This window comes from Podarcis filfolensis (assembly GCF_964270895.1).
Source record: "Podarcis filfolensis genome assembly, chromosome: 2".
NCBI classification, from domain to species: Eukaryota; Metazoa; Chordata; class Lepidosauria; order Squamata; family Lacertidae; genus Podarcis; species Podarcis filfolensis.
The window spans coordinates 29964211-29990174 of NC_139605.1; the positions used below are offsets into that span (position 1 = coordinate 29964211).

The 25964-nt window shown below is 42.1% G+C and overlaps 2 protein-coding genes across 3 annotated transcripts in view; both read left to right on the plus strand.

The window, feature by feature from the left end:
* The window catches only part of GXYLT2 (glucoside xylosyltransferase 2), a 32986-nt gene extending 26446 nt beyond the window's left edge, over positions 1-6540 (plus strand). For both annotated transcript variants that reach the window (XM_083601928.1, XM_083601927.1), the window contains one exon: positions 868-6540. In XM_083601928.1, the coding sequence (XP_083458054.1) occupies positions 868-1050 (183 nt within the window). In that variant the 3' untranslated portion in view covers positions 1051-6540. The remainder of the gene's footprint in view (positions 1-867) is intronic.
* A 10688-nt stretch (positions 6541-17228) lies between these two features.
* Positions 17229-25964, plus strand: part of PPP4R2 (protein phosphatase 4 regulatory subunit 2) — a 32927-nt gene continuing 24191 nt past the window's right edge. Inside the window, exons 1-2 of the mRNA XM_083602085.1 lie at positions 17229-17554; positions 18296-18377. Coding sequence (XP_083458211.1) covers positions 17521-17554; positions 18296-18377 — 116 coding nt within the window. The 5' untranslated portion in view covers positions 17229-17520. The remainder of the gene's footprint in view (positions 17555-18295; positions 18378-25964) is intronic.

Below are 25964 nucleotides of genomic sequence, written 5' to 3' on the forward strand. Positions count from 1 at the left end.
CTGTCGCTTTAACTCCTCACTTTCCAAACAAAATTGCCTTTATTGCCTTTTCTTTTCTACCCCCCACCCTCCCCAGTAAGAGAGGGGAATCGTGATCTGAAGCTCATTGAGTGGGAAACTGAGTATTTAAACCTATTCCCCCACACAGTGGAGCCAGTAAAGATAGACCCATGTTCTAGCTGCAGTGCAGCCCAGTAAGCCTCACCAGCCTCAACACGCAGGCCTAGATCCAAAAAAGTCCAAACTCAGTTCAGTATCTGCAGTAGCTTGAGATGGCACCACACCAACTTAGACAGATTGTCCAAATTTTAAGTACTGTGGTAGTAAAGTAGGAAGGATGAGAGCTATTGGTGACCTTTTTTTGAGAGGGGAAAATGTTCAGGTTAAGATCTTTGTGACAGAGTGAATCTCTCTCTCTCTCTCTCTCTCTCTCTCTCTCTCTCTCTCTCTGTGTGTGTGTGTGTGTGTGTGTGTGTGTGTATATAAAATTCAATCTCTGGCATTTCACATTGCAATCCTGGGATAGGCCCTTCCCTAAGATCCTGTACACTATTGGTCAGAATTGATAGAACTGATAAATAGACAGATAGTGCAATTTGGTGTAGAGTTTCTTATATTTTGATCAAGAAGCTTTGGGGGAGGGTAACCCTCTTTTGGAGCTGGTAACTGCACAGAATAGGGTTGCATGAGAGGGGAGCACAACAGCAGCATGTAATATTGTCAGCTTACCACTGCATTGTACCACAGCGTGTCTTGACAGACAAACTCCCTGCCTCCACGTTAAAATTTATAGGAAAACTCAGCAAAGCAATGACTATCATGGATAGTACTTGTCTGTCTTTTAATCCTTTTTCTTTTGTTCTTTAGTTTCCCTTTGAAGACAATCTCTTCCAATCAATGTACTACCCTCTCCAGTCAAAATTCCTTGATACTGTACACACTTTATGTGGGAGAATTCCTCAGGTTTTTCTGAAACAAATCGAAAGAACCATGAAGAAAGTCTACGAAAGCCGGGTGATCGTCAACGTTGGAGCCAACTTCAGATTATAAGCGCAGCAATATATTTTGATACAGTTTTCATATTCTTATCCAGTCCTCCTAAGGGACATTAGGCTATTTTAGGCTGCAATCCTATACACACTTCCCTGGGAGCAAATCCAACCTAACTCAGTGGGGCTTACTTCAGAGTAGGCATGTATAGGCCTGTGCTGTCAGACAGTTTGCAGCTTGAGCAAAAGTGCCAGTTGGGGTGTTAGTTTATTGGTTTGGTTTTAATGGTGTATACGTACAGTTCACGAGGTTGATGATAATGAGAGTGGACATGGGTGAAAGTCTAGGAATTTCACTGGAAGATGTCGGGATTTTTCTGCAATCGATTGCTAAAGCACGGAGTCTGGACGTGTCCTATTTCAGAATATACAACTCACAGAATTTCTGTGAGAAGGTCACTTTCTTCTTCAAAGTCATTACTTTTACTTGAAAGAAATTCTGTTGACTATGTTTACAGGTATCACTTCAGTTTTACAGTGGCAGAGCAAGGAAATGCATTAACTTTTCCTCACATAATGAACTCGTCGCTCTTATCTCTTTACTTCCTAAAACTGATGTGGGGAACCTTTGGCCCTGCAGATGTTACTGAACCACAACTCCCATCATTCCTGATCATTGGCCATGCTTGTTGGGGCTGAAGGGAGTTTTGGTTCAGGAAGATCTGGAGAGCCAAAGGTTCCCCATGCTTGTCCAAGATCTTATCAGTATTTTGGACCTTGATGCTTCCCTCACGAACATCTTTCCTCTATTGTGGTTACCAAAGCAAGTGTAGGAAGTACCCATGAAATACAAAGGTTTGTTAAGTTAACAGACTAGCACCAGAGCCAGCTAGAGGGAAACAGTTTTGCGGCAATAACCATACCATAACAGCAATCTATCAACTGAGCATTAATTAGGATCAGTGTGTAGGCTGCTTCCTTTGAGCTGAACATGAAACTGAGGGAAATTCATCCTGGCTATACGTTTACATTGCACTGTTATATTTGAGACAGAGCTGTCTATCTTCTCTACAGCAACAGGGAAACTTGCTGCTGCAGAAGTGCACTTGGTAGATTGTAGTCACAAGCCACTTGGAACATCTTCTCTGCAAGCCTCAATGGGTGAATTGAAGATGCATAAAACCCTTGCTCAACTCCTGTGCATTTGAAATTCAGTGTGGCTGTATAAGGGGCAGTTTATGAACTGTACAAAAATTAGGGGTGGAGTGGGAGAGATGTTAGGTTAGTAACAGATCTTGAAACAGGCTGATGGTTTTGCCTTTTGGGTTTTTTAAAATAAGCTGTAAGTAGATTTCATACTTGTCTAGGCCTGAGGACTTGGATCTGTTTTTCTGCTGCTAATAGCAAATGCCTACTAATTGCTATGGCACCAAGTTTAGAGAGGCCAAGACCACCTGCTTGTGGTTGTTTTTGCCATGCCCAAGACCCCACTCCGCCAGAGACACATTTGTCCTCAAAAGTATATTATGGGTACTGTATAAATATATAGTGTCTCATTGATTTTGAATACAAGCATTCTGATTTAGCAGCCGTCTTCCATGCACAGAAAACTGTTAATGACTTCTGCTACACAAAATAAATAAGGAGCTGCTCCACTGTTCTTTCTTGCACACAGGGGATCCTGTGTAGGAAGTTCCTGTGTGTGGGTAACAAATGAGAACAAATGGTAGAATAAAAAGGCAGTAGAATAGATTCATCTATACAAAGTGTTGTCCATGTGGAAGTTGCTGCAGTGGCACCGTGCAGTACAGCTAGTCAGTCGGCATTGCCGCCCTGCCTATGCACATCTCAAGGCTCATTCAGACCTGGAGAAGGTGGTCAAGCCATTTTCAGGGTCACATATAGGCAGCCATTTTGTTTAAAGCATCACCGGCACCCGCACTAGCTGAGGCAAACTTCAGTGGTGCAAAGAGGAGCATTTCTATGACTACAGCACCTACAGTGGTAAATGAATGGAAAGTGTTGATAGTGCAATATACGACACTGTTATAATAAGTAGCAGTGTTGCTCCAGCACCATCTCTTATCATTTCATAGTATTTATTACCTCCCGTGGGAGAAATAATAACTTGCTTTCTCTCTCTGCCAGTGTTTACACCACTAATGAGAATAGCAGGCACTGTTGGTGCTATTTCCTTGCCACATGTAGGTAAAATTGTATATAAAGGACCAAATGGGAAGTCTGATTAGCTAGTTGTTAAGGTGGCATGGGACTCTTTGGTCATGATGCGACACAGAGTTAAGTGTTCCTACATTCATTAATCTCGATGGGCTTCAGCACGCTTATGTTTGTGACAGATTGTGCCTCACCTTCTTGGCAACAGGTGAATACAGCTGTACTTAGGAAGCAGAAGTGAAGGCTTGCAGTGCAATAACAGCCCCATTCCTGTGTGAGAACGCAGAATGCTGTCTTTGACAGAAATGGGATTGTACTGTTCCACCTGTAGAATTTGAAGAACTGACAGAATGTCTGCTGTAATTCTCCCCTCAGCCACCCCCATGCATACTCTGTGCCGCCCCCAAACCTCCTGAAGGTTGAAGAGCCCTTCAGAACAGATTTGGGTAGACAATGTTCCATCATGCAATGAAAAATCCTTCCAGCATTGGAACGTTCACCATAGTGCTACATGGAATACAACCTCAGGTTACTAAGCAGGTGTCTTTTAGAGATGTCCGATGTAGCGTATGGTTTCAGAACAAATTCTGATTATGTGCAGTTTCTTTGTGAAAAGGGTTCCTGTCACCCTACGTATCTTTTAAGATTTGTGTGTGACACCTGAGAGCACGTCCATGTTTCAAGCTCTGAAAAGATCTTCAGTGTGTTCTGAAAATTCTGAAGCCTACCATGTTTCAGGTAAAATGGTCTACAACACAGAGGGAGAAGTGTAGTGCAAGTAACTGCTACATACACAAACCTAGCATTTGATTCAGGCCAGTCTGATAAATGTGTGTGGTAATCTGATCTCGGACTCTGGAGAGGAGGACAGGTATGAAACTTCTGCTGAAATTCGGTAACGAATGCTGGTCATAGGCCTTCTGCTTTCAGAGTCAAACGTTTAAGTCCTTTTCGTGTATTCAAATATCGAGTTCCAATTTCATGATTATGGTAAAGTAAAAGGGGTAGGTTACGTAATGAAGGAAACAAAGGGCTTGAGTTGGGCGTGGAACAGGGATGGGTGTGACCCTCCAGAAACAGTTGGACTACAATTCCCATTATCCTCGAGCATTGATAATGCTGGCTGGGGCTGATGGGAGTTGGAGCCACCAATATCTGGCCGGCAACAAGCCCCCTGCCCCTGTTGCAGAAGAAAGCATTCTCACTCCTGGTGCATAATAGATTTTCAGAAGCTGCAATGTTATTTTGTATTTTTTTGTGGTTTTTTTTTTTTTTTTACAAGGAAGCATATTTTCTCCAATGTCTGCCTTTGGTATATGAAGGATTTGGTTTAACATTAAAAACCATGCTGCACAATATTAATGAAATTATGCAAAAGAAATTGTTTTCCATATGCATTTTATTTGGGTTGGGAGGGTGTAGCCGCTAAAGTTCTTAAGGATTTTTTTATATATATATTAAAAAAAAAACCAATTATATAAATGTTTACTTTTTCGCATAGTAATTTATACTTTGCTGCAATTTATGGCACTATATTACATTTCCGTTTTTAATAATAGTTTGTTTTTGAAAGACTTTTATTAACATTATGCCATACTCATTGCTGATTTCTTTGAAAAGTGCTTCACTTATTATAAAATACTGGACATATACAGTTGTACCTTAGTTCTCGAACGGAAACCATTCCGGAAGCCCGTTCGACTTCCGAAAACGTTCAAAAACTAGGCATGGCGTCCGATTGGCTGTAGGAGCTTCCTGCACTCAATCGGAAGCTGCGTTGGGCGTTCAGCTACTGAAAAACGTTTGCAAACCGAAACACACACTTCTGGGTTTGCGGTGTTCGGGAGCCAAAATGTTCAGGTCACAAAGCGTTAGAGAACCAAGGTACAACTGTATAAACCTCTTCCTCATCCCCATGTAGTATTACTATATTCTGAACTAGAATAATATTGCCAGAAGAGTGTTTTCCACCTATTGTGATTTAGAAGGAGGAGGTCTCATCAGAATGCTTACTAAACCAATCCAGAAAAGGTCACAGTTTTAAAATATTTGCAGAAATGCATCCATCTATTCCAACCTTGTTCCAGATGGGCTTGTGATGAAGCGACAGTCTGATTGATTCACCACCTACCTACCCATGAGCCATTCATGATATGATGAGCTCACTGTGCATTAAATGCAGTCAGTGAGTGAGCAGCAAAATGCTAAGTGCTCAGTGGTGAGCACATATTTTATGTGCAGAATATCTCACGATCATCTCCCCGCATCTTAAGTTAAAAGGATCACAGGTGACGCCTTTAAGAACTGTCAGTCAGAATAGGTGGCACGAGGCTAGACAGATCAATAGCCTTACTTTACACATTCACACTGCACACCTCCAGGTGCAAAAAAAGACAAACCAGCATGTTGGCATGTGGCGCGAACAATATAATCTAGCCTTGCACTCTTTAAATCTTAGTGATGGAAATAATTAAACGTACAACCCTAAGCGTCCTTATGTATGCAGATTTAATTCAGTTAGAGCCACTGTCCAGTCTTGGGCAGAGTTAGGCGTGGTTCTTGCTTTCAAGCTTAGATGTGCCTAATTGTGCTGTCAATCTGCAAATATGCTTATGATTTCAGCAACTGCCCAAACCTTATCTCAAACGGTTTGGCCATTCAAGCTCAAGAGATCCTGTCGAGGGCAAAAGAAGCTATGTAGCATTAAGCTAGTGCATAACTAGCTACCTTGATCTGGGTGGCATTCCTCCAGTTGCTCTATTATACTCAGCTAGACTCTATGACCTCGCTGGATTCCAAACCCCCAAGTACGAGTTGATGGAGGTTTGCCAAGCAAAAACTCCCGCCTTCCCATTTTCCCTGGTGTAAAACACAACACCTTAATAACTGTGCCGCCTCAACAGTTTACATAAAAATAACCCCTACGGTCCATAGGACTTTTGAGTAATATGCTTAGGAATTGGGAAGTCCAGTTATGAAGTCTAGCATAAACTTTGTAAGCACAAATTATTTGAAATAATTTACTCAAGAATAGTAGTTGAGCAGAACTGAAATATTCAAGGTGTTTTTAAAAAAATTCTGCCAAGGTTGATCATTCCATTAGAACGCTGGTCTTAGGTAGCTAAATGATTGCATGTGGAAAAACGATACAGATTTCAGTGGAAAGCAAAAATTGCTAATTGCTTTGTGTATGTATAGTTGCATAAGGTATGTCTATAAGGAATTGCAATCAGTGTCATGCTACTTAAGTTTCTTGTATATTTGTATTTGACAAGTGCACCAAATTTTTATAGCTCCTAAGGAGATGATTACAGTGCATTTCTAAGTCATATGCAATTTTAGGCTTACCGTGTAATTAAATGAACTTTTGAGCAAACCTCATATTTGAATAGCCTCTTTTTTTCCCTAGGAAAGAAAATTAAGTCTTCCAATAATCAGGCTGCCTATGTATATGCAAACATAAAATTGTCCTATCCAGATACTCCCTTTTAAAATGGGACCTAATTCTTGATTTTAGTCGTTACCTGAAATATAAGACATGAAATTTGTGTGTGTGTTTTTTATATGCTTTTTATAAAGTTTTCATTTTAGATACACCAACACCAACAAACAAATATCAAATCTTTTTACATCTATCTTACTTTATGCTCCATAGAGCCATTGACTTCCCTCCTTCCCTTCCACTGGTTTTCTTATTCCAATCTTTAATTCACAGTTTCATTAGTAAAATACTAAACCATGACATAAGATTTATTTCAGTCCTGCTAATAAGACATGAAAGTGTTAATAGTGTAAGCAATCTGTGCAGTAGAGCATACAGTGAAAGGTTCTTTATGTGTAGGCTACTAGAGAGTGTAAACAAACAAGTCATAAAAAAGGGCAGAAGAACAGAACGTACAAGCAGAATGCATGATGCGTTCGCAATATAAAGCCTTGCATGTATTTCAGGCTGTATCACAGATTCCCCTCGTTATATGGAGGAAAAGTGTGAAGTGTGATCTCTACACTTAATCCCTACTTGGGGACCCATCAATGCTACAGACAGATTAGATTTTACATGGGGGGAAATGAATGCCTGGTTTCTGTGATGCCACCAGCCAGTATGCTGGACAGAGCTGTTCTCCTATTCAAAACTTCAGGTGGAACTTCTGTGGCCAGAGCAAATGCTTGACACTTGGCCAAAAGCAATATTCCTCCCTTCATTTTTATTCCTGCTGCTATTTGGATCGGCATTCGCTCATTACCTTCTGGCTGTCCCTTTCGCTGTCTACTGTTTTTCAAAGATACGGGGCTGAACACAGCACGCCATAGGGTTGCCTCTAGACAGGTCCAGACTTGTGAGACTAGTGCAGCGTGTACTTGGCTATCTCCCATTCAGCTGTGGGACATTCTTGAATTGAGATTGTCTACAAATGTTAATCAATACTTATTTACCTATTTAAAACACCAAGTACCAGATCCTGTACTATCAATATCCATAACTTGTTAAGGACAGCATGTCCCTTGGGCGAATGAGCATTCAAACCTTATTCAATGCTTTTGTTGTCGGAACTGCAAGATGCACGCTCTAAATTTGGATGAGTTGGGCAAGCAACTTGTGATGAGAAAGGAAAGATCTTGAGCAGAGGAATGTGTATCTTGGAAGGGAAGAAGAAGAAGAGGAAGAGGAGGAGGAGGAGGAGTTTGGATTTGATATCCCGCTTTATCACTACCCGAAGAAGTCTCAAAGCGGCTAACATTCTCCTTTCCCTTCCTCCCCCCACAACAAACACTCTGTGAGGTGAGTGAGGCTGAGAGACTTCAAAGAAGTGTGACTAGCCCAAGGTCACCCAGCAGCTGCATGTGGAGGAGCGGAGACGCAAACCCAGTTCACCAGATTATGAGTCCACCGCTCTTAACCACTACACCACACGGAAGAGCAGAATATCCAGCTTTGTAGGATAGCTAGATGGAGGAGTAAACCTGTGATCACATTTGCTATTGTGACTTCAGAGTATTCGGAGATGGGGAACTTAACTTGTGGCCCTCCAGAAGTTCATAGATCATGAAAGGGATCCTGAGGATCATTTAGTCCCAACTCCCTGCAATGCAAGCATAGGCAACTGGGATCAAACTTGCAACCTTGGCGTTGCCAGCACCATGCTCTAACCAGCTGAGCTATCCAGCTATTGTTGGGACTTCTAAATTCCAGAAAACATGACCAGTGGTCAGGGGTTGTGAGTTGTAATCCAAGAATATCTAGAGAGCCACAGATTCCCCATCCCCAATGTGTAAAAACAACAACAAAAAACTAGCTACACACACATCACAGAAAGATGCCCCTAGAGAGAGATTCTAGGCAAGCAAAGCTGTGTGTGTGTGTGTGTGTGTGTGTGTGTGTGTGTGTGGAATATTGGCCCAGTAACCCTGTGCCCCAGAGCACCAACCAGGTAGAGAGCACAGGGTCGTTGCTATGCCCTTGTTCTCAGTAAGGTGATAAACCTGTGTCTGGTGTGTTCCACCTTTAATGTATGAGCCCAGAAGTGATGTCTTATTGGACGATCCTCTATACAAAAAAATAGCAACCCTGCACATAGAAGACCAGCATATCAAAGAAAAGGCTAGCTTGGAATGCATTTTCGCCAACAGCTAGATTTCTACATGCAGGGATTTTTATTGTATATTTTTTATAGAGGAGTCTTTATCTGAAGTGAGATACCCAGACACAGTTTTTCCACCCCAGTGTCTCCTTGCCCAAAAGAGTACATGAGGATGGACTGGAGAATTAGAAAGGCTCTAATTTAACTCCTCTCACATTATTTACACCTCCTTGGGGAAGCTCATCTCATAGTTTGAAAACCGCTGACCCAGATCGAACCATCCATTTCCCCCATGTATCTATTAACTATATTTCATTTCCAAGGCAGCCAGCGTCTTAATTCTGCTAATAGTATATCTTATTTTTCTCCTAGTCAGTGCTAATACATGATACACATGTATCACTTTGTTTCTGTTGCAAGCTATGGTCAATACAAAATGAATTGCTACAACTGCATTCATCAGGATGAGATTTAAAGCTGCTAAATTGTACAGGGTGCACACAGCACTCCATTTACCCTGGACGGAATTGCTACAACAAGCTGCCTGTATTGGACAAGTTATGGTCGCTGGAGATGTAAATAAATTGCTTAGATGAGCCTTTTTTCTCATTGCACCATTGCATCTTCTATCATTATATTCCATGTTTCTGTATACAGTTCATAGATGTGGGAGACAGCATTAAAAACAGTGACAAGAGAAGAAAAACTGTTAACAGTTGTGTTCAGTGACTTCTTACCTTGGAGGTAAGAGTCAACGTGAACATACAAGAGTGAGCGATAGCTGATGCTAATGCCTGCACTCAAAACTACCAGAGCTGGGGAGGAAAGGACACATTATTCAACTTTTGTGACAAACACAATATTTCTGCTCTTCATGCAAAGACTGGACTAGATCCATGCCCTTTGTCCATTTACCATTGACTACTAAGGACCTGTACAAATAGCCAAATAACACTAGTCAAGATGACTCTCTGTTCTATTTTTGTTTGAGCTGACAGACTAGCTCTGGCATCTGATTAGAAAAGAAGGTTTCTGCTAGTTTCGGTTGCTGTAGGTGAAACATCAAAAGAAATAGAAAATCCATAAATTTGGTTTATACATAACATTTACTAGGATACAATACAACAAAGCAAGCTCATATACATGGAAATAACAAGAAAATAAACCATTTCATAGACCTGGTGAAACCTTCCAAAGGATTAAGCAAGCATATACCGGTAAATATATTGCATTTTGTGTTGCTGTTTTTTATAGACCTCATTAAAAAGTTGCAAACATAAACATATACTAGGGGCTCAGACCTTGCCATACCTCTGTGACTCACCTGGATCACTCATTTGGGTAGTCCATCTGTTTGCCTTTCTTCCCTCTGGTTCCTACCTCATTTTGCCCTGGGCTTCCCACCTGCATCTCCATCCTCTGAGTGTCTCCTCACCTCACCTGTGTCTTCTCCATCCTTCAGTTCCTTCCTCACCTCACCTAGAGCTGACTCTCCTTCCAGATCCCTCCTTCTCTCCCCACCTTACCTGGGCTTCCCACCCAATGGTCTAGCTACTAGCAGCTTCTCACCCTGTAGTTTGCAGCGCCACCTGTCTGTGGCCAAGCAAACTGCAGTGTGATGGCATCCTTAGAATTGTATATATTATAGATAATATATCTGTTCTGAACCACAGGCCCAAGGGATACCAAAGAAAGATGTCAAAAACAGCAGAATTGTGTAAACTTAAATTACAGTGTGCAGAGCCTCATTGCCTTTACAGATGCAGGACAGACACAGCAACAGTGAATGTCAAATCACCCCCAGAAATCAAGCCACAGAATGATCTCATCGGTTCTGACCTTTGGAAAGTCCCATTGTCAGCCTGAGAACTTTTCAGATTCTTAATAATAGCTGCTGCAGTAGCTAGCATCCTTGCTGGGCTGACGCATGTGAGTTTAGTAACCCGCAAGGAGATTGATGGGGCCTTAATCCTTACTTTCCAAATGTGGCTCATGGATCATGACTGAAACTGGGCCTCAAAAAAGAAGATGCAAAAAATGATCACAGAATACGGCTGGTTGCTAGGTACTTGTTGGGTTTTGGTCATGAATGTGAATCGCTGCGCTCCAAGCAGTGAAACATGGATGCATTATGGGATGCCAAGTAAAGAAGAGCGCTAACATATTACAGACTGTCAATTGCAAATCCCCCAAATTGGAATCTCCTCAAAACAAATGCTAAAGTACTGTGTACTTTTGTGCCAGGAACCCTACTTTTATGCCCTCGTAAGCATGTATTGACAATATCCAGCTGGTGTTCAAAGTCTTGAAGTAGGGTAGGGAAGAGGCCATGATGAGAAGTGGGGGGATAAACATCAGAGGGGAGCCAGCTAGCAGTCGAGATGCTAAGGTGAACCAAAAATGCATTGCTGGCTAAGTTCAAAGAATGATTAAAGGTGTGTTTGCTATGACTCCCATTATCTTTTCTACATAGCATCATAATGGCAGCCTGGTTGTCCAACATCTTCTGAGGGTGTAGCTCCATCATGACTTCTGCCCCAAACAGACACAATTCTCAGCATGCAGTTGTTGGTGAGGGCTTAATATCTCCACACGGCCACCACTTTTTGGAAAAAGAATAAAATCTATCGCTGCCAAAGGGAGACCTCTTTTAGTCCATTGAAGCAGTTATCGAAACTGGGTTTTTATTTAGATTTAATGCCTACTTTAATATTTATTTGATTTTAGACATTTCTAACATTTTATTCTGTGAACCACTTCGGCATCGTTGGATGAGAAGCTGTCTAATATACAATTATAAATAAATACATACTAAATAATCAGAAAGAAAAACCAGGAAGTCCCTGTGGACCCTGGAGAGATTTGAAGACAAAGGAATGCTGAGGGAGATTGCGAAGGGCAATGCAGGTAACTGCTAGCCCCTCCAATGGAGCTTTCTTCACCCATATTTATGGAGCACAGGACTCTGGTGAGTGGGAAGGTGCCCTTTTTTAGCTTTCCTTGCTCCTGAAATATCTCTGTAGAGAGCAGAGGTTTCAAGAAACAACCAAAACCCTTCACAGCCAGCATTCCTTTCATTCTTCCCCCAGATAATCCCAGGAACTATAGTTCACCCTCATAGAGTTACAATTCCCATAATCATGAACAAACTACAGTTCATTGGATTCTTTGGGGAAAGAATCCTAACCTCACTGACCTGGAACTAAGCACCACTGAACTCAATAGTGCTTCCTTTCAAAGTAGAAATGGTTAGGAAAGAACAATGGAGGGAGTTCTATTACAGTTTTATTAAAGACTGAAGTTAAAGTTTTGAAAAATAATGATAATAATAATAATTTTGATTTTCAAAAAAATTTATTTTTAATTTTAAAAAAGAAAAAGCCAGCAAGGAGTTGGGGAAAAGTTGTGATTTATGGTCTTAAGAATTCCAGGCAGACACCAGGGGTTGATGGTCAGGGGGAAATTAAACCGGGGACAGGGGGGGGAGAACTAAAACTCCAAAGGCTTGCCAACTTGGTTATTTTTTGCTGAATTGGTCTATTATTCATTATATTTTTTTTATTCTCTACCTTTTCTGTTTCTATTATCTGGGGTGCTTCTTTTATTAAAAAATGGAAATTGTGGAATGACATGGGGTGGGTCTTGGGGAAAGAACACTGGGTTTTTTTTTTTTTTTTCTTTTTTTTACTGTAAAACAAATTAAGTTTCAATTTGAATGGGGAACTTGTTTGGCCAACAATATGAAAGGGGAATATGGTAGGGGTGGGGGAAGGGGGGAGTCCCGTAAAGTGATATTTTTTGTATTTTTGAAAAATTTTAATAAATATTATTTAAAAAAAAAAAAAAACAAAGTAGAAATGGTTAGACGTCTGCTGTTAAATGAGAGATAAACAGTAAAGGTAGCCATGGTAGTTCATAAGAGGGGGGTGTAATTTAAAATCCACAGTTGGGCAATACATTTTTGGGGACTAACCAAAATTTCACAAAAGAGGGACAAGCTTTCACGTTTTCCATAACTCTTCATAAGGCAAGATGTTACAGAAGGTACAAAAATTAGGCTAAGGTAATAGTTGTGAGGTTTAGCTTGTAGACTCCATTTCAAGTTGGGGATTGGAAGCTGAACAAATCCCTCCCAGGTGCTAGAGATACCAGGTTACACCTGGGGTTCTGAGATTAAGAAGCAAAGGCTGCTCCCCATTTCTGATAATTAAAAATCTGGGTTGTGGTTGTCCACACAGTTTGCCCACATTCTGGTTCCAAACCTTCCCCAAGGCAGAGATGAGAATTCCAGGATTTTTGCATAGGTGTAACTAGGGTGAGCATGTAGTCCTCAGGCAAAAGGTAGAAGCAAAGTCCTTGTCTTTGATGGTTGATGGGAGTTCTCAGAGAAGGTGAGTTATCTTAATATTATTTTGTCTTTATAGGCTCAATTGCTGTCAACATTCCCTTCCTGGGCTATTTCTTTTTTATTATTTAAACCTTTTTGTTTTAATTTGTGCAGGGATACTTTCAAATATGCAGAAACTATTATTTGCGGGTGTGCCCATTTTACTTCCAGATCTTTATTAAAGTTAGCTATAGTGGGAATGCTGCTAAAAAGGTGCTGGTTAATATGACAGGTACAAAACCTGGTTTTGTTTTTTTTAATTAGGTGGGGGAAAGCCTGTAATTCCATAATGCTCTCATATACAAAAGTATTCCCACTCCATGGTCTGAACTAAGCAAATCTTTAATTCACTAACATTTTTATAATACATTTTTGTACCCTGGACAGCAGTTGTTCCTCTCCTTATTGGACATTACTGAAGCATAATATGCGCTGTCACCCGGAAGAATGCGAAAGATGGATGAGCCTTGTCAGTTACTTCATGGAATGACAAATTGGCTCTGCCCTCCTGAAAACTGGGGAGATGGGGTGGGGAGGTTTTCTCCATCAGCCTGGAGGATGTTTGAGAAACTACTGCCACTTGAATTGTATGATAATAACCATTAAGGTGGTTCAACAAAGACAGGCTATCATCTCAAGGTGTTATCTCTAATTCTATTCAGAGACACGGTGATATATATTAACACTTCAAGGACAATTCATGGGTGTTTTTTTCCTGTTTACATCAGTGGTACTACATTTGTGTAAGGGAAGAAGTGGAGCCCCCGCCCCATCCACAACAAAAATGGAGGGGCAAGGGAAAAGATAAGCCACAAGGTGGTGTTTTAAAAATTAGTTTATTGTGTGAAAAAACCATCCAGTACATATACAGTGGACGCTCAGGTTGCGAACGTGATCCGTGAGGAAGGCACGTTTGCAACCCGCAGCGTTCGCAGCCCACAGCACCACGTCTGCGCATGCACCGAAACCCGGAAGTAACCACTGAATTTAATAGAACTTGCTTCTGAGTAGGCACAGATAGGATTGTACTATAAATTACCAATTTCAAGCACTAGCTTGCGGGCCCCCCCTTCTTTCGGCCTTACTAAATTAAAATTACATGTGACCTGCTATTTTGTCTCGGCAGAAGGATATGTGGATTTTACCTCAACAGGAAAGCACCATTACACAGACTCTGGTATCGGTAGGGGACTGCACCAGAGCCACCAGAAGAGAATCCATAGAGCTAGATGAACCTAGGAGGAGGTTCCCCTCCCCAGTTATAAGCAAACTCTTTTGATGTTGGAGACTGGCTGCTCTCATGCAGGGTCTCAAGAAATTATAGGGCTCAATGGAAATAGCAGGTACCTAATTCAGTCCTTGTATATGTGGAAGGTCCCATGTTATACTTGGAAGAAAACTGTCCTAGGCCAGTTCAGGTCAAAGATCACTAAAGATCTAATTGAAGCTTCATTACTAAAAACAAAGCTGTCTGTGCTACCAATCAGCTAACAGACAGGGTCTCAGATGACATCAGTAATGCTTGTTGTTGTTTGTTGTTGTTTAGTTGTGTCCGACTCTTCATGACCCCGTGGACCAGAGCATGCCAGGCACTCCTGTATTCCACTGCCTCCTGCAGTTTGGTAAAACTCATGTTGGTAGCTTCAAGAACACTGTCCAGCCATCTCATCCTCTGTCGTCCCCTTCTCCCTGTGCCCTCCATCTTTCCCAACATCAGGGTCTTTTCCAGGGAGTCTTCTCTTCTCATGAGGTGACCAAAGTATTGGAACCTCAGCTTCAGGATCTGTCCTTCCAGTGAGCACTCAGGGCTGATTTCCTTAAGAATGGAGAGGTTTGATCTTCTTGCAGTCCATGGGACTCTCAAGAGTCTCCTCCAGCACCATAATTCAAAAGCACCAATTCTTTGGCAGTCAGCCTTTTTTATGGTCCAGCTCTTACTTCCATACATCACTACTGGGAAAACCATAGCTTTAACAATATGGACCTTTGTTGGCAAGGTGATGTCTCTGCTTTTTAAGATGCTGTCTAGGTTTGTCATTGCTTTTCTCCCAGAAAGCAGGCGTCTTTTAATTTCGTGACTGCTGTCACCATCTGCAGTGATCATGGAACCCAAGAAAGTAAAATGTCTCACTGCCTCCATTTCTTCTCCTTCTATTTGCCAGGAGTTGATGGGACTAGTGTCCATGATCTTAGTTTTTTTATGTTGAGCTTCAGACCACATTTTGCACTCTATTTTCACCTTCATTAAAAGGTTCTTGCAGTCTACTATAAATGTGGTCCTACTATAATTGACTGTGGCCAGCCCCTAAACTGTGTGTCTATGCTTGTGTGTGTGTGTTATGAACTCACAGGTATGAGAGGAGACAATTCAGCCCCTGATGCAATCTCCATGGTGCTGATCATAAATGTGTTGTTTATGTGTGGAGTGAAATGGAAGGCACTGCGGTATAAATGGTGCTTAATTTGATACTGGGATGCATTGGAGCTTAATCCAGGGACCTGTTTTCTTTAAAAATACAAAATGGCCTTCCATTTATTATTGATTTTAAATAATCAGTCAGCACATTTAGGATTGACAGTAGGATTTACTTATCAAGGGATAAGAGCAGGATTTACATTCCAAGGGTACTTTACTTTATCTCTGTCCATCACAGTCCATAAGCTCCTATGGTTGTTATTTTAGAAATTAAGCACTGGGTATATAAGAAGGTTATTAAAGCCTATCACCACAAATCAGAAGATGTGGCAGCAAATCTGTGTCTGGCTAATACCACCACAGGCTGACTTGGGACTCTCTTTATGCAATGTTATTTCATACAAAAAAAATAACTGCTTATGGAAAATAGACTGGCAGGCTGATAGCCAGACTAGAACCGTTCTGATGACATTTTCTGTTTACAGACTGACAGACAGACAGATACTGTATATTCAACCTGAATAGGCAGAGCTGGCCCAAGACAGTTTGACCCCGGAGGTGAAGGGGTGAGTGAAAATCTACAGCAAGAACAAAGGGGGTGGTGGTGGATAAAGATCTACACTGGGATCTGCTGCCCCTGTGGATCCTGCCACCTGAGGCAGTCACCTCACCTTGCCTCATGGGTGGGCCAGCCCTGTGAATCCACTCAAGATTTACAACCTCATGTGCCTGCCAACTAGGCCTGAGTCTGATATAGTGAGGGAGAAATAGTAATTTACAAAACCCTTGCTTGCCTCCATAACTATGATATGAAATAATCCTCTTTCCAGCCCGTGTTATAGAATTAGCTGGATGCTGTAGCTGCTATTCATCAATCTATGGCCTTTCAAAGCACTTGGGGTGTTGTCTTTTGATTTTACTCTCAATACAATATTTTGTGTTTTATGCTGCAAACCTTCCTGTGGTCTACTGATGAATGGTGGTACAGTATATAACAAATCTATCTCTGCCCATCACAGGCCATTACACAACGAAAACCAATTACAAAAAATACTGTGTGTGTCTGTGATGAGTCTCACCACTCAGCACCATTCATGAAACAGTGAACGAATTCCAGGTATAGAATGATGCAAGAACTGAAGTTCAGCTGCCCTCAAGTTTTACAACTTTATAGACTGTCGAAATAATTTTAGCGCCATCCAGCGTGAAATGCCCTCTCCTGTGCAGCTCCGTCCTCAATCTGCAAGGCGATGCGCCATTATATTCTGACGGTTGTTTTATTTCAGCTCACGCAAAAAACCGGGACGAGCACATGTGTGTGCTTTGGGGGGCACCGAAAGGGGAAAGACCCTTGTCTGTGAGGTGGAGTGGAGAAGGGTCGTGTCTGCTAAAGGGAGGCCGACGTAACGCCCGACGCCACCCCGCACCCAAAACACTAGCGAGGCGGGAGAGGTGCCGAGAGAGAGAAAAGCCGCACGTTTCCATCTCGGAACGTGACGCAGCCGGGAGAGAGGGCGGGGCGAGCCGAAGGTGAAAAGCGCGCCTTCCGACCAATCCCAAGCCGAGCTGCTTTGCCGGCGATGCGGCTCTCCCTGCTCGACTTGTTTGCCCCCCCCCCCGCCATGGCTGGGCGGTGACGTCATGGCCGCGGCCCCTCCCCCGCCGCCTCCTCCTCCCCTCTCGAGCGCGCCCCCGCCCCGGCGGGAAGAGGAGAGGCTTGTTTCGGTGCGCTTGCGAGAGGGTGTCGGGGGCGCGCACGGCGACGGCCTGGGCGCCATGTTGGAAGGTTGCTGAGCCCGGCCGCCGGGGTTTCTGTGTTTCTCTCCGTCTCTCTCTCTCTCTCGTCTCTGTCTGTGGTGGAGGCCGTCGCTCCCGCGGCTGCTGGTGCCTGCTTCCCGTGAGGGCCCGGGGGGCAGGAGGAGGAGGAGGAGGAGGTGGTGGTGGTGGAAGAAGAAAAGGAGGCAGCAGCGGATCATGGATATCGAGAGGCTGCAGGAGGCGCTGAAAGGTGAGGGCTGCTTGTTTTTTGATGGGTTGGGGGGGTTGGTTACCCCGGGGTCACGTAGGGAAGGGGTGACCCCGGGGTAACCCACCCACCCACACCCCTCAAAAAAATGTGAGAGGTTGTAGAGGAAGCCCTGAGGGAAGAGAAGGGGATGGGGGGGGGGCAAGATGACCTGTAAAAAAAGGAAAAGAAAAGCTGTGTGTGGATGTGGAGGAAGTCTAGTCAGAGTCTGATCAGTCTTGCTTTCCAGGCCCCTAATTTCTGGGGTGAGGGTGGTGGTATGGGGATCCTGAAACGACCCAGAGGTTTCTCTGTCTACTCCTCCCCCACCGCCTTCCTTCTATCTGGATCCCCCCCCCCTTAAAAAGGCCCTCGGAGATCCCTCTCCACTCTCAACGTGAACTGTTTCTTCTCCACAGTCCGTGGTCCCCAATGGGTTCCCCGTTTCCTTTCCCTTTCCCATTTCCTGTTACTTTCTGCTTCCATAATCCCCCAGCCCCACCTCCAACCCCACCCACAAGAAATCTCTGGTTTACACTGGCTACAGCTTTCACCTCACCTGAGGCAAGTGGCCTAGTATGAGAAACCGGCTTTGAAAGGGAAGTTGGATATGAACTTTCCTGTCATTGAAGTGTATATGTTGTCCTTTGGAGGCCTATAAGGCCCTGGCCTTTTGTGTGTGGGAGTGTGTGTTTCTTTTGCTCCTTAATAACCTTTCTCCCGTTTTTCTTTACCTTTTTGCAGATTTTGAAAAGAGGGGGAAGAAGGAAGTGTGTCCTGTACTGGATCAGTTTCTTTGTCATGTTGCCAAGACTGGAGAGACAATGTGAGTGATTTTTTTAATTGACTAACAGCTTCTTGGTGTGGTTTTGGACATGACAGAAAGTTAGTAACCAAGTGTTTTTCCATTATAGGAATACTTAATCAGTTAAGTTGCTACAGAATTCTACACTAAGAACTCTGCAATCTGAGTTTCTCAAGTTTTTCTGTTCGGGTAACTTACTTCCAGACTTAAAAGTTGCTGCACATTCATTGAAGACTGAGAATTATCTAAGTCCCTGTGCTTCCTTATAGTATTGCTTGTCAGCCTTAATTGATCCTACTGAGTACATTAAGCCTGCTGTTTTTTCCTTTTAAGAAGACAACCACCCACACTTCTGACCTCTGCTTTTATAGTCAGAAACCAGAAAAGCATGTGTTTTGCAATCAGTTTTTGGAATTGCAAGTTAATGAAAAGTACAGACGTTGGGTCTCAAGCCTCTTCTAAGTTTGGTTCAACTTTTCACACAAGGAGCCCCAGTGTGATGCTTCCTGCACACAGCTGTAGACAAATGATGACTTTCTGTTCTTTAATAGCTCTTGATTCACTAGCTAGCATAAGATACTGTTTACCCCCTGACAGTTGTAATTGTGCATTGGGGCAGTGCTGGCCCTGTTTGGTAAACCTAAATAAATTTTGAGACAGTTCTACTTTAGTTACCAGCACATTGGGAGTTGTTCACACAGTTGCTGTTTTGTGCCAGTGCATCTTGATCCAGAAGTGTACTTAACCGCACTTCCCAAGCCTTTGTTGGTCACCTTCAGGCCCAAGGCAAATATCTATGCTTTTCTGTTGGTCTGCCTTTTTCCTCCACACCACTTCCCTCTAATCTCTACAAAATCAGGGAGCAAATCCCTCTCTACTAGATAAGATATCCACGACTGCCTCTGCATAGGTTTTTTTAAAATAATTAAAATGTTTCTGAGCAGAATTACAATTGTTTATTTGGTAAGATGAGAATGCCTACTATTATTTGAATTGCTCTTATTTGCCCAGGAGGATAATTTATTGGCAGCCCTCCTTCTCTAACCAGCCCTTTGAAATGACATTTCTTCCTTCCAGAGTGGCTAGCCATGTGCCTGGGATCTACAGGACTGAGATTCCAGGTAAAACCAAGTGCTTGGTTTTCCCAGATCTCTCAGAACAATACTTATTTCATACTTGTTCATATCACCCCACACAACCAGGCAGTGGCTTCTGTTCTGGTGGTCTCCCTTGTATCCCTGTTTTATCTTGTACCTTGTACCAACTTCCAGCCCTGCTCACTACATCAGTTTCCAGAAGCAGTGAGGTTGAATTTGGATCCCTTCCATTTTAGAGAGTGTGGGTAGTGGAGATTGGCATAGTCCTGTGCATGGGACAGCATGCAGGTCATTTGTAGTAGTGTAGGGTGCCAGCTGCCCAGAGCGCTGAAGAGTCTTGTCAATGATGCTCCTGGACTCTCCTGCTTCTCTTTAAGCCGGTGTGATGCAAATCCTTGCTTCTTATACTACTTGTGGCACATATGTCTGGCTTGAGGCAATATGGTCAGTTGTGTGTTATTTAATATATAAAATAACATATTTATTTATTACTATAGTGTCATCACTCTGCATGGTCCTTTATAAAGTACAAGTCCTTGTCCCAAGGGGGTTACAGACTAATTCAGGACAAAGGGACAGTAGAGGAAGAGGCAGTAATTGACAGTAGGATTAATTTGAGGAGAAATAAATATTTATTTCAATTACACATATTTCACACTCTAATGTCTAATCTTATACCCTGCTATAGCTACGTTTATGCCCAAAGGTGTCTCAAAAAATGAGTTTTGAGGAGGGATTTGGTGCATCTCCAGTGTTCTGGGAGGTAGTTCCATGCATAAGGGTAACAAGAATTAAACTGGGAAATAATTTGATGGTGCACAATGCAGACATTGAAGAGGTGTGGGGCAAGGCCATGGTAGGATTTGAAGATAAATATGAGAAGCTTGTGCTGGATACCAAGAGAATACGGGAAGTCAGGATAGGAATTTAAGGAGGAGCTTTATGTGGTCAGAGCAACAAGAAAGGTGAGGGGGTGGGTGGGAAAGATGAGACAACAGAAGACTAGAGAGGTGGTAAGGACCATAGGAAGCTGCCTTACACAGAGTCACACCATTGACCCATCTTGCTCACTATTGCATAGTACACTGACTTGACCAGCTGTGGATTTTCAGGGTTTCAGGCAGCAGTCTTTCCCAACCTTTCCTGGAAATGCCAGGGATTGAAACTGTCTTTCTACATGCAAAGTTTGGGCTCTGACACTGAGCTGCAGCCCTTCCCTAAGGCTGCAGTAGAAAAGATGAGGAAGCACAGTTATTTAACACACTTTTTATGTATCTTAAGTTTTTCTTTCCTGTATTATTTATTATTATTAAAGTTATAGACTGCTTATATACTTCACTTCTCTAGAGCTTCCCTGACTTCCTTATTGTCTCACTATTTAGCATGAAGGGGAAAGGTCTCCAGTGTGCACTGTTAGCGAGTGCAAATTTTCTTGCTCCCAAGCTATCCTAGTGGGGGAGGGTAATGCAAGATGCAGGCTTCAGCAAGGAATGTTTATTTCAGTGAGTATCCTTTTAGAGTTTATGTCTAGCTTACCAGAGAAGCTTTACTTCCCTTTGTGACTGGTTTCTAGGGAAAGCTGACGTCATCAGTTTTATTTGGCTCTTTGAATTAAAGGGTTCAAGCTCAATAACAAAAGAAAGTTGCTCATGTCTTACTCTAATATATATTCAAACTAAACTACAAAGACATTGTTTTGCTATACTTAGCTGCACCAGTTTAAACTTTGTTGTTTTGTTTTTTGTCATCCTTCCATGGTTAACTGTTGACAGTGTCACTTGCAGGATCAGTTTAATGCAATGGATGCCAGACAATTATGTCTCTACTCGTGTGATGAGTCCTCCTCTCATCCCCAAGGCATCCTTCCCAAATCTTCTCCCGTGGCTTGGAGAACCTTCCAGAGCAGAATTGTATGGATGTGGACAGGAGGACGGGGAAGTCCCATTGCAGAAGCAAGAGTCTTAGAAGCATAGAGTTGTAGAGATGGAAAGGTGGCCCAAGGGTCATTTAGTCCAACCCCCTGCAATGCAGGAAACTCGATTTAAGCATCTGTGACAGATGGCCACCCACCCTCTGCTTAAAGCCCTGCAAGGAAGGAGAGTCCATCACCTTCTGAGGGAGTCTGTTTCTGTTCCACTATTGGAACAGCTTTTACCATCAGAAAGTTCTTCCTGATGTTTTGTTGGAATCTCCTTTCTGTTAGCTTAAATTCATTGGTTTGAGTCCTACCCTCCAGAGCAGAAGAAAACAAGCTTGCTCCATCTTCCATGTGACAGCCCTTTATACATTTGAATGTAATTATCATATCTCCTCCCAGTCTCTTCTTTTTCATGCTAAACATACCCAATACTGAATTCCCTCAGCTGTTTCTCATAAGGCTTGGTTTCCAGACACTTGATCATCTTCGTCACCCTTCTCTGAACGTTTCAGCTTGTCAAAATTGTGCCCAAAATTGAACACAGTGTTCCTGGTGTGGTCTGACCAAGAGCGGTACTATTGCTTCCCTTGATTTTAACATCATACTTCTGTTGTTGCAGCCTAGAATAGTATTATCTTTTTTATGCTGCTGCATCACATTGTGGATTCATGTTAAGCTTGTGGACTACTAAATCTCACACAATTTTGGATATTAGCCAATGTCTATTAAAATTTGTGTCAGTATGATAGAATGGAACAGTGATTGTAAAAGCTTGCATACAGGCAACCCTTGATTTGTGCAGGGGTTATGTTTTGGGTCATTTCGTGCAATGGTGGAGCATGTATAAGCTCACCCATTATGCCCCTTTTTCCTGCCATTTCCATGTTCGCAGCGGTGCACATGTGCACGGTCGCGCCTTATTTGAATGCACACTAAATGGTCATTGCCTGTATTTCTTATTTATATACTTAATAGTAGCCTGAATCCTATGTGGCCTTCCTTAACAAATTTTATTTGTTTATTTGCTTTAGTATCAGAATTAGTCATCTTTGACAGTTTGGCTTTAGAAAGTTCATATCTAGCATCTTAACATTTTGGTAACCTTAAACTACATTAGCTTTCAGGATAAAATGGCAGGACATATTTTCAGGATTATAGTTGTACCTTTTTAATGAATATTAGCCTGTTGGTTGAAAGTCCACTGTAGTAAGAAGCACAAGTATTGAAAATGTAGCTGTTAAGTTTTTTGTTTGTTTTAAGAAACACCTGAGAATTTCCCGATAGAAGAATGTTCTGTTGATGGTTGGCACATATACAAATGATTGTATACATGTCAACCATGAAAAAGGGTTGTATAATAAAAGAGGTGGCAAACTTGTGTCTCATAGACCATATATGCCCCTCAAGACAGTTTCAGTGGACTGCAAAGACCACACTTTTCTTTTTGATTTAATAATATGGGGGATGTGAGTGGTTTGTGGCATTATTTGTGGGTCTTACAGTCTTAGCTGAGTGCCCCAGTGCTATTTTGTGCTTTCCTCTGTTTTCATTCAAGCTTTCCCCAAGAGTCTGCTCTGATTTTAAGTGGTAAATTTCTGTATTCACAGGATTTCTTGAGCCCTCTTGAACACTGCACACGGTCGGTCGTAGCCTTGTCTTTGGCTGTTTCCAGTAGCTGCAATGTGGGGAGGGGGCAGCTTGGAGCCCCATCATGGCAGGATTCCATTCATTCCCTTTTCCCTCCTCACCATCTGATTCAGTGAGCAGAGACATCCCCTTTAACTGCACAGGGGGCTGCGTTTTCTCCTCCCTCCCCCGATTTCTTTAGTGTAGCCACCAATATTGTCACCACTGTTGTACCAAAGGAAAGGTCACTTTTTTTCTTTACCAGTGCTCATCAGGGCAGAAGGATTGCAGAGACCTCGGATCTTATAAATCCAATGCTACCATGCTTAGTGGCCATACTGGGACCTCCTTGAGACTTGGTTCTTGAACCTTGAAGATATTGGCAGGAATACAGCCAGTAAAAGTGAGGGCAGGGAAGCATAGAGAGAGTAAGGAGGCAGAAAGTGGGGAGGAAGTGGGTCCTGCTGAGGGATCTGTTTCTGCTTGCTTGTTTCCTTCCCCCACCTCCTGTGTGTCATGTCTATGTGCTATGTGGGTTGGGGCATGTACACATGAGATATGCATGTTGGAATGAAGCCTTTGAAGGTGAGGCCTGTACTTTGAAGTGAAACAGGCTAGGCAAAGGCTTGTAACCTCACTGAGAATTGCGTATCTGTGCTGCAAGCGTTCATAGGATGAAGATGTGCAGTTCCCTTTCAACAGTTTGAATAGGAATGTGTTGTGCATTATTAGGTAGTACATTGGATAGAAGTATGGCCTGCTTTAACAACAGATAATGCACTTACTGGTTTCCATGGGTTAATCAATTAGGAAAAATGATTGTTCTGGAAACTTGGTGGAGGCATAGCAAAGCTTGAGGCAAGACCTGTTCATAAAGCCAGTTATTGTCTGAACACAGACTTCAAAAAATTAATGCTTTGTTGATGCTATTGGTTAGACTTGTACAATGCATTCTGTTGTGCATTCTGCAGACATTTTGAAGGAAGATAAACAGATAGTAAATGTGTATGTTTAACTGTGGTGTTAAGCCATAACAACAATTCAAAAAAAGTACAGAATTTCAGTCACTCAGTTTAGTTTATTTGGTCTTCAGACCATAAACAGCAGATACAATATAGTGTTAAGACAACCATAGCAAAGAAATACAGCATGAATGCACACATATTGTGCCTTTAAAATAAGAGTATAACAAAATCCACGAGCAATCAAAAGTAGTTTAAAAATGCAGACATCTTTAACTCTGAAATCATCTAGCTGTGGTCTAGTTTTAATGGCTACAGCAAGGGACTTTGCTATATTTTCATTAATTTTGGGGTTAGTGCCTGTCATTAAAATTGAAACATAAAATTCATCTGAGTTCCCCAAGTGTAAGGAAAGTACTGGGGAGATAAAGTAGGAGTTTATATTCTTATAAACATTACAGTATAGAAGAGCATTGGAAAGCTGAGCCACTTTCACAAAGACAAACTATTAAATGCCAGGGCAGCATGATAAATCAACTTTTCGTAACTGCTTATGGTAAAACAATGGATTTTTCATTTCTTATATATTGTATTGAATTACAACTTGAATTCCAAAGAATTCAAATTATAATGCAATAAAATACAACATAAAATATAAAAAAGCTAAAAATACAATTGTATATGAATTTAAATGTGATGGATATGCCATGTCCTGTCTTCAACCACAAATTCATATACATGTCATTGACCACTGAATGAAACTGGTTGGTCACTGCTGGTCTTCAGATCAGTTTGCAAACCCCTGTTGTAGATCAAGGTACAGTAGTGAGCAAACCCTTTTTTCCAGAGCTAATTAATTTTGCAAGTTAATAGCTAGAAATTTAATGTAGTTGTTTCTTTTTCTAACCCAGGTGTCAGAAAATGGGATAGTGAGTAGCCAGTGGTATGAAGTTGGTTATTAACAAATTTTAGCCAAGAGGATAAATATAGGTGAGGCCAGTAACATATTACAAGGAATGTTTCCAAAGAAAAAATGCCTGCCTCAAGTTGTGCTTCCAATGTAGTTTTACATGTAGCTGCACAGAAGAAGGGTCTTTTTCAAAAAGTGGTTTGCCTGTCTCTAAGGATCAATTAAGCCCTAGTATCCAAAGTTGATAATCTTGGTAACTGCTTTGACTTCATACAACTTCAAAACTGAAGGTATATGCTGTTGTCCTTAAACCTTAAGAGCAGTACTTCTTTAGGAAACTTACTATGAATTTTTTTAAAAAATGAACTGCTTCCCCTCACTGTTTCAAAGCAATACAGTGGTACCTCTGGTTACGGATGGGATCTGTTCCGGAGGCCCGGCTGTATCCCGAAAAGTCTGTAACTGGAGGTGCTGTTCTGTGCCCGCGCAAGGCACAACTGAGTGCTTCTGCGCGCACACATGTGGCACGCAGATCGCCTGTGTGCAACGCACAGATCGCTTCTGAGCATGCTTCTGCGCAACCTGAAGATTATGTATCCAGAGGGATACGTAACCCGAGGTACCACTGTAAAACATATGCAAGCGATTAGCCTTCATAGGTATCCATCTAACTTTTTTGTTTTTTTTAAGACTATGTATGGAAAAGGATTCACCCATTTAATCAGTTATGTAGACACAACCCCCAAAATTAACTTATTCCCTTGGAAATTATAGTAGCTTTCTTATCCTCACCTGCATTAGTCATTTGTGGAACATTGTGGTTAGAGTGTTGGACTGGGACCTGGGAGATGAGGGTTCGTATCTCAGTTATGAAGTTCATTGGGTGATCTTGGATTTTCAGCCTAACCCTACCTCATTGTGGGGATAAAATAGGGAGGAGAGCAATCTGTGCAAGTGTGAGCTCCTTGAAGGAAAGATGAATTATAAATGTAATAAATAATATTTGCCTGGAAGTGTATGGAAGGAGTGGGGGATGGTAACATTTCCAATTTCATAAAGCTTCCTTTGTTGGAAGATTCTCACATCCCATGAATG